The 8,369-nt window shown below is 51.3% G+C and overlaps 1 protein-coding gene across 5 annotated transcripts in view; it reads left to right on the plus strand.

Moving 5' to 3' along the window:
• Positions 1 to 8,369, plus strand: part of Ulk4 (unc-51 like kinase 4) — a 340,955-nt gene that overhangs the window by 297,873 nt on the left and 34,713 nt on the right. Inside the window, exon 36 of one of the 5 annotated variants that reach the window (XM_033762652.1) lies at positions 7,426 to 7,470. The exons of the other annotated variants lie outside the window; for them this stretch is intronic. Within the exon in view, the coding sequence (XP_033618543.1) occupies positions 7,426 to 7,455 (30 nt within the window). The 3' untranslated portion in view covers positions 7,456 to 7,470. Of the gene's footprint in view, positions 1 to 7,425; positions 7,471 to 8,369 lie in introns of those variants that run through there. 5 annotated transcript variants of the gene reach the window in all.

An 8,369-nucleotide genomic window follows, 5' to 3' on the forward strand; every position in this document is an offset into this window, starting at 1 on the left:
TTTTATATATATTTATGGGCATGCTTACAGTGAATACACAGGTTTTCTCCATGGCCTAAACAGAAAAGTAGCTCATAAAAAACTCTGCAGACTCATCAGAGGCCCAGAAATTTAGAAGGCGTCAGGGAGCCTCGGATTTCAGGTGGGAGCCCCTGCTTTATGTGACACTGCGATCCCGAGGATGCCGGGAGGAAAGGCCTGAGTGGTGGGGAACCAAAAGTGGCCTGAGGAGCCTCCAGCCGCTGGGAGAGGAGGCAGTGTCTCTGCCCAGTTTGCAGACGTGATTCTAAGAGGTTTCTATATGAGCCCTCTTCAGTTTGCAGCCCCTTCCCGCAGTCAGCCCTCTTCCCGTCACCATGGCAACACAATCTCATCATAAACAACCGAGGAAGAAGCAGTTCTGCGGATGTGACCTCGCCCTAGCCTCAGTTTTGTCACGGTGTGTGTTTGCTGGTACAGCTGTGATCTTTTGCTGTCCTCGCCTGATCTTGACAAATAGCACCTAACCTCGAGTGGGCCTGTGCTTTCATAGCGTGGCCCTGACCACTGCTCGCATGAGTGGTTCCCGGAACAGTCCGTAGCTTGGCAGCTTTCAAGGCACCTGGCCCACCAGACCACTGATCCCCTCCCGCTCCACTCCCAGAGCCTGGGAGTCTGAATTCACACTGCTCAGTGCTGACCTGGGTTGGCCGCCGTGGTTTATTTTCTGTACCTGTCCTAAGCACCCGGCAGACCAGCCCTGCCTAGCCATTCTCCCCAGCCACTACGTAAAAAGTACAACAGTTCTGCTGAAACCTTGCCTAGGTCTCTCTAGAGGAAACGGCAAGAAACATTTAAGATAGAAACACTGAGAACTGTCGTGAGATGTTACTGCCTTGGTTACCCTGGCACCAGAGCTACAGCAGAGCCAGGCGCTGAGGCGGGGAAGGAGCAATGCCCATCAGGGGCGGGACAGGACATCTCGCTGACCTCTCTTTCCTAGGCCCCAGAGATGTCCCCTGATTCTGGCTTCCAGCACTAATTTTTCAGCAATTTACAGCATTCTTCACCGAAAAGAACACAGAAGGTGCCCTTTCCTTTTCTACTTCACGGAAAAGGACGTTTGTGTTAAATCTTTTTTACATTCTAGGAAGGTTCCGTGGTAAATTCATTAGATCCTGGGCTTTTCTTATTTGGGAGAGTTTGTATTACTATTTCAGCCTCACTGATTGTGAATGATCTGTTTAGATTCCTGAATCTTCATGGTTCCGTTTTTATAAGTTATTCCTGTGTATAGGAGTTTATGCATTTTTTCCTAGATCCTCCAATTTGTTGGAATACAAGCTTTTAAATAGTTGCTAATAATTCTCTGGAATTCAGTGGCACCTGTTATAATTTCACCTCTTTCATCTCTAATATATATTTTTTGGTAAATTTGGTATAGGTTTATCAATTTTTATGTTTTCAAAGAACCAACTTTTGATTCATTGATCCTTTATATTCTTTTGGTTTCTATTTTACCCCCTTCCACTCTGATTTTTATTACTTCCTTCCTTCTTTTGGTTTGCTCTTTTTCTCGGATCTTGAGATGCCTGATTAGGTTATTGGGATCACTGTGTTTTTCCTTCCTTCCTTCCTTTCTTTCTGTACCAGGGATCGAACTCAGGACTTTGTGCTTGCAAGGCCGACAGTGGAACCATGATCTAAATCCTTGGCTGTTTTTCTCATGTAGCTACTCCTAGTTATAAATTTCCCCTTAGAACAGTTTTTATTGTGACTCACACATTCTGATACACTGTGTTTCCAGTGTCATTTGATTCTAGGAACTTTAAAATTTCTCCCTTAGTAGGTTCAGTGACTCAGTGATCATTCGAAAGTATATTATTTAATCTCTATGTGTTTGCTTAGTTTCTGTTTTATTTCTAGTTTGATTCCATTGTGATCTGATAGATTATTTCAGTTTTTTTCTGTTCATTAAAACTTGCTTTATAGCTTACAATGTGGTCTACTTTGGAGACAGTTTCATGGGCCCTTGAAAAGACAGTGTATTCTACTGTTTTGGGGCGAAACACTCTATAGATATGTTAAAATCCATTTCATCTGTAGTGTAGTTTAACTCTATGTCTTTGTTCACTTTTGTCTGGTTGACATATCTACTTGTGAGAGTGGGGTACTCGGGCCACCTACTATGATTTTATTGGGGTCCATCTGACCCTTTGTGTCATGTAGTCTTTGATTAATTGGATGAACCAACATGCGTACAGACATATACACTCACACATATTTGTATTTATAATTGTCTCTTCTTGGTGTATTGTTTCCTTTATCAGTATGTAATGGCCTTCTTTGTGTCTTCTGACTAATTGTAGCTTGAAGTCCTATATAAGTCTAAGTATACCTGTTTGCTTTTGGGCTGATTGAAGTAGCACTTTGCATCTTTTTGTTTTCAGCCTATGTATGTCTTTGCAGTTAAGGTGTGTTTCTCACAAGCAGTATATATATTGGGCCTCATATTTTGAGCCAATCTGCCAGTCTGTGTCTTTCAGGAGAATTAATATTACAGTGTGTTATTATTGAAATTATTTCTTGATTCCTATCATTTAGTTGTTTTTCCAGTGTTTGATTCATTCCTGATTTTCATTTATTTATCTACTATTCCAGTAAAATTTATTCTTTTCCTTGGTCCTTTAGTTGTGATTGTCCTCTTCATCTGTGTTTAAGGCTTTTTTCTGCAACGCTGGCTTGGTGGTCATGAATTTATTTAGTTTATACTTATCTTAGAAAGTCTTTATTTTTCCTTTTATTTTTGAAAGATAGCCTTGTGGAATATAGTAATCTAGGTTAGCAATTATTTTTTCTCAGCTCTTGAAATACTTTATTCCAAGCTGTCCTAGCCTTTAGAGTTTCTGTTGAGAAATCAGCTGTTGCTCTCATGGGTTTGCCATTGTGAATACTTTGGTATTTCTCTCTAACCACTTTAGATATTCCTTCTTTGTTCTGAGTTTTTGGCATTTTAACTACGATATGTTGGGGGAGGTTCTTATCTGGTCATGTCTATTTTGGGTTCTACATGCCTCCAATACCTGGGTATCTCTCATTCCCCAGATTTGGGCAATGTTCTGCTGTTGTTTCTTTACATAAATTAGCCTGTACTTCACACCGTAGTGCCTCATCCTCCGTGAGTTTTACATTTCCAGAGACATTTTGGTGCCTTGTTTTCTCATGATTCTTGCATTTCCTGTGTACAGATCAGGTGGGGTAACCTCACCACTGTTGTGTGGAGGTCATTTCAGTGAATGCTTTTCTCTTTGGGACATGCCTGGGTTCAGTGTCCTGTGAAACTGGAGTTTGGTGTCCTCCACGCCATAACTCTCCTGTTTCTTTTGATGCCAGGCTTTTGCTTTTCTACACCTCCATCCCCTGCCCATGAGGGAGGACACCCCTGCTTCCTGGCTGAGTGGCAGCTTTGCCCTGCAGATTGAAAGGCATGGGGAAGTGCTTGCAGTGGCCTCTGCGCGGCTTCTGTACAAGTCCAGCTCGTGCTGCTTCTACAGAGGCAAAGGCCCTGCCAACCCCGAGTGTGAGGGCTGGGTGACCACAGGCTGTCCTTGTCTCCAGGCACCAACTTCTGTCTGCCCGAGCCCCAGAGAGCTCTGTCAGCCCAGAGAGCTGGTGCAGGTGGGGAGCAGCCCTCAGCCTCAGGGAGAATGAGGTAACTGGGCCCGGCAGGTAAGGCCAGTTACTGTGATAGGAATCAGAGGATCTGAGCCATCCTCCTGCTCCTGTGTCAGGAGGCTTGCATTTGGGCGGCTGCGTTTCACTGATCCCATTGTTTTATTCTTTATTCCCTAAGGCAGTACCGTCTATCACATCTAGTATGCCCTTCCAGAAAAATATACTTTCTTATGGAGAGTTTTCTTCCCTTTCAAGTAACTTAAAACCTCTGAAATCTATAACCAAAGGTGTATTGCCGCCTGGGAATGGTGAAAACTCGGAGACCGCCTGAAGTGTCCTTAGGAGGGCGTCTCTCACAAAGCTTGGTCTGTCTGTGTAAGGATGCCTGGCGTAGTTGTAAAAGAGGGTGAGATAGGTGTCCGTGGTCATGGCTGAGTAACTAGCGACAGATCCCACTTTGCAGATATTCTGAGTGTGTGCCGTTTAGAAAGCATTCTGTAAGGAGAAGCCACCAGCTGTAATAGTGCATCCCTCCCCTGGAAGGGCTGTAGACAGAGAAATCCCTTCCTGGCCGAGTGTGCGCCCTGATCTGCAGCACTTGGGCTTTTCAGGTGTGTGTTTGTGTAAGTCCAGCTTCCTTTAAACTTGAGTACCAAAAGGAAGAAAGAGAACACCAAGGCACCAGGCGCTGTGACCGCCTTAAAGTGGATTCACTGCTTCCAGATCAAGGCTCAGGCCTGTGGAAAAGCCTCGAAGGTGGTCATCTCGGAGACAGCACGGTCAGAGGTCAGCCAGGCAGGCGCACGCAGGGCGGTGGAGCCCGGCTGGAGAACGCGCTGGTGCGGTGGGGTCTGGGAGTGTGAGGGAATTTTCAGTGATGGGAAGTTGTGTGTGTGCATGTGTGTGTGCCAAGCTGTATCCCAGCGCTTTTTATTTTTGATTTTTATTTTGAGACAGGGTCCTGCTCAGCTGCCCACGCTGGGCACCCTCCTGTCTCTGCCTCCCAGAGTGTTGGGATGACAGTAGTGTGCCACAGGCCTGACAGTTCTGTGGTGGTGGACATGAGGTATACATGTTAGAGTTCATAGAGCTGCACATACAAAAGATTGGTTTTGTTACTTGCCAAGTTTGAGAAGATAAAATCTTTAAAAGAGCAGAATCAAGGAAGCAGGGAGCGGGAAAGCGCGTGCCCGCAGTCTGGGCGGGCAGGGCTGGTTTCCTTGCCTGCCGCAGCGTCTCAGGCGGCATCACCCTGCAGGTCATGCCTCCTGGCCCTGCCAGCAGTGCCTGCAGCAGGAAGTTGAGCGGCTCTACAGCTGGCCCAGGGCTCACTTCCGGTGGTGGAGACGTCTCCTCCTCACCTCTGCCGGCTCAAGGCAGCCCCTGGCCCCGCCGCAAGCCTGCCCTGGTTGTGTGTGGGCACCCGCCTCGCCCCAGGTCCCAGGGGCCGTGTGGGATCTGCAGTGGCTCCCAGAGGTCCAGGGGTGCCCGGCTCTGTCTCCAGGCTGTTACTGGCGGGCCCGGGAGTTGCATGCCGGGTGGGCACTGCCCCTTCCTCCCCTTCTGTGACCCTGAGCAGAAGCTCTGAGCTGACGCCTATCCCCCCAGCTGCCCCTTTCTCCCCGCCTTCCTGACTCCGACTGTGCCCTCTTCGGGGGGTGGGGGATGCGGCAGGGCTGCGTCCTCCACTGTGACTGTGTCCCGGCCCCAGGAGCTGCCCACACACTGCTCCTCTCCCGGGTCTGTGGCTGCAGAGCCCCGCACGTTTCCCGTCCTCCCGGGACTGAGCCTCCCCAGCCTGCGGCTCTGCCTTCCCTTCCCGCTGGCCTGCCTGCCTCAGTCTCCCTGCCTGTGTCCCTCCGAGTCCGGACGCGTCCCTCTGCACGCTGTTAATTGCAGGTCTGGGTGTGGGCTGCCGGGCAGAATGGCGCCGCCTAAGTACAAGCTGTCGCCCTAATTGGCATCACAGCGCTTGAGCCTCCCTGGCACTTCATAGGTGTGTGGTTGTCAGGAGATTACCACGCACCTGGGTGTCTTATTTCCATAATTGCTGCACTTGAAAGCTGACCGTGGGCCTGTTCTGGAATGCAAGGGTGCTGGTTATATTAACTAACAGTTGGGGGCAGGGACGCAGGCCTCTCCCCTGTCCTTGCCAGGCCAGTGGGGGGAGGGAGGCAGGTGGCAGCGGGACCTGCAGGAGAGAGGGTGTGCGTCGGTGCGCAGTGGCCCCAGAGGCCGCCGCCGGTGTGACAGGTGCACTGGACAGAGCGAGGCCGGGGCCTGGCGTCTGCCCCTGGGAGCTCACTCCAGCCAGATGCCTTCTGCCACACGCAGGGCAGGAGCAAAGGGCTCATTTCCCAACTGCTAACAAAACAAATCACCCTAAGCAGATGACCGCGCTGGGCCTCACCTCGGCAGCAGGGCACAGCAGCGGGTGCCTGGCATGGAGATGCGGTCACGGCTGGACAAGGGACCGGGACCGGCCTCTGCCTCTGGTACCAGAACTGGCGTGGCCCTGCATCTGGCCTCTGCTCCTCCCACAGCCTGCACGCCGACAGAGGGGCCCTGCTGAGCGGCCTCGAGCTACACTGTCTGTCCAGCCAGCCAGGCGGTGTGACTGAGAGGGAGCGGTGATAAAGTGTACTTTACGCGCAGCCCCCACGACCCACACTTGGTGCGAGCCTCTGCACTCCGGAGTCTCCGAGCGAGTCCCCTTCAGTCTTCTGTCAGCGCCGCTTTCCCCTCTGTCCCGGGCTAACGGAGGAGCTGGCCTTCAGTGACGTTCTGCCTGGAGGTTCTGCTGCTCACGCAAGCAAGGGAATAGAACTTTCTTTCACTTAGTTAATACAGTGTCCAGTGCATGTCGGCTAATGCAGCTGAAGAAGAGAGTTGGGAATGGTGGCCGGGGGCTTTTCAGTCAGAGGTGCTACACGGTGCTTCGGTTAACGATGGAGTTCTTGCAGGAATTAGCGACCAACTTGTATTCAAGACTGGAGTGTGGAGAGTTGTCCCCGTGACTGGAACGCTGTGAGTTCGCTGCCTGTGGAGACCGGGAAAGTGGGGCCCAGAGCTCCCAGCCCTGACGCCCGGGGTCCCCGCCAGCGGGTCCAGGAGCAGGCACCTGGTTCTTACTGGAAGATGATGAATGCCACTAAATATTTTATAAAGGATATATATCTTATATATAAAATAAAACCATTATCTTTCTGGAAACTCCTTCCTTGGTGTCAAGAATGTCTCACACGCTATTTCAGTGCCACCAAAAGCTATTTTTTCCACTGAGACAGTGACATCCATTCTAGAATTTACTGAATGGGGAAGTGTGGCATCACAAGTGCGTTATTCATCAGAATAACATGAATGTGCTTTCCTTTTTATATGTAACTGGAATTTAACTCTTCTTCTTTTAAGACACCAGTGAGTAATTTGCTTTTGGATTCTGAGAGTTGTTTCTGTCCCACGTTCCCCTCTGGCCTCTTGGGGCTCCTGTTTCCCGAGTGACCACAGGGGTGTTGTCATTTTCTGCACAGTGCAGGGCTCTGCCTGGGGATTCCTGGGAATATCGCCGTACACACATCCGGCTGTCTCCAGGCACCGGGGCTGTGACGCTAGCCGTACTTACGGGAAACCTATCGTGTAAGCCGTCAGAAGACTGTTGGTGGCACAGTGGAGAAACCTGGCTGTCCCGGCTGCTTTGAGTTCTCTGCTCTGGTCTCCTCGCCAGTGAGGTAACCACCTCCTGGGGAAAGGTGACCTTGGCCTCTCCTCCAGGTACTGGTGTTCTTCCAAAGAAGCGTCTGACCCTGGCACTTCATGAGCTGCTAGGTTGGAAAACAAGAAAACCAAGAGAGGAAGTCCCTAAGATCTCGGTGCCCAGCAGCAGGAGGAGCTGCTCTTCCGGTGCCTTGGGTGAGACGGGAAGAAAACGCTGGCTGGTGCAGGTCCGGAGAGCGGTGACCCTCACCTCGCCTGACTGTCTGCTGCTGCTCTCCCGTTGTTCCTTCTGTTGTCCGTGGCCTGGCCGTCCTGCAGGGAAGCGCCTCTTTCCCTGCTGTCCATACTCGTGTGGGGTGTGGCTGCCCCGCCTTGGCAGCCGTCTCTCCTCGCCTGCTCATTCTCCGTGCCTTGTCTTCTCCAGCGCTCGATCTTTTATTCTGTCCATGACTTTTATCCTTGCCAGGGTAAGGTGTGGACCTGTGTCTGCTCCGTCTGTGCATGCTTAGCTCTGCAAAGGCACGCGACTGGGCCTTTGGCACTCTCAGCAAATGCGCCGAAGCTGATAAAAGGTCTGGCGAGAGGAGCAGGTGTTCTTAGCTTTCCTCCGCAGGGCCGGCAGCCCTGGAACGGTAGGTGTAGCGACACAACCGTGTCTTCTCCCCGGGGGAGGCCTGCCGCTCCCTGTTCACTTGGGTGCCTAGTTTAGAGATTCCCAGAGCCTGCTCGGGATGGAAAGGAGAAGACCGCAGTGACCCTCCTGATTCCTCAGAGCGAGACTGGAGGTGGAGCTGGACAGGAAGCAGCCGCGAGCCCGGGGAGCAGCTCAGCTGCCTTCCCGAAACGGCTCTGCCCACCGGGACGGGGAGACACTGCGGGCCTCGGTGCAGCCCCCACAGCTCCCTGCAGCTGCGGTCACTCTGCCTGCCGCTCCCGTCACAGGACCTCTGCCCGCTCTGCTCGGGAGTGGCTCGGTGGATTCGGAGCCCTGGCACCCAGCC

Source organism: Fukomys damarensis, unplaced genomic scaffold (assembly GCF_012274545.1).
Source record: "Fukomys damarensis isolate Sample0158 unplaced genomic scaffold, DMR_v1.0_HiC HiC_scaffold_12, whole genome shotgun sequence".
In the NCBI taxonomy this organism is placed as follows: domain Eukaryota; kingdom Metazoa; phylum Chordata; class Mammalia; order Rodentia; family Bathyergidae; genus Fukomys; species Fukomys damarensis.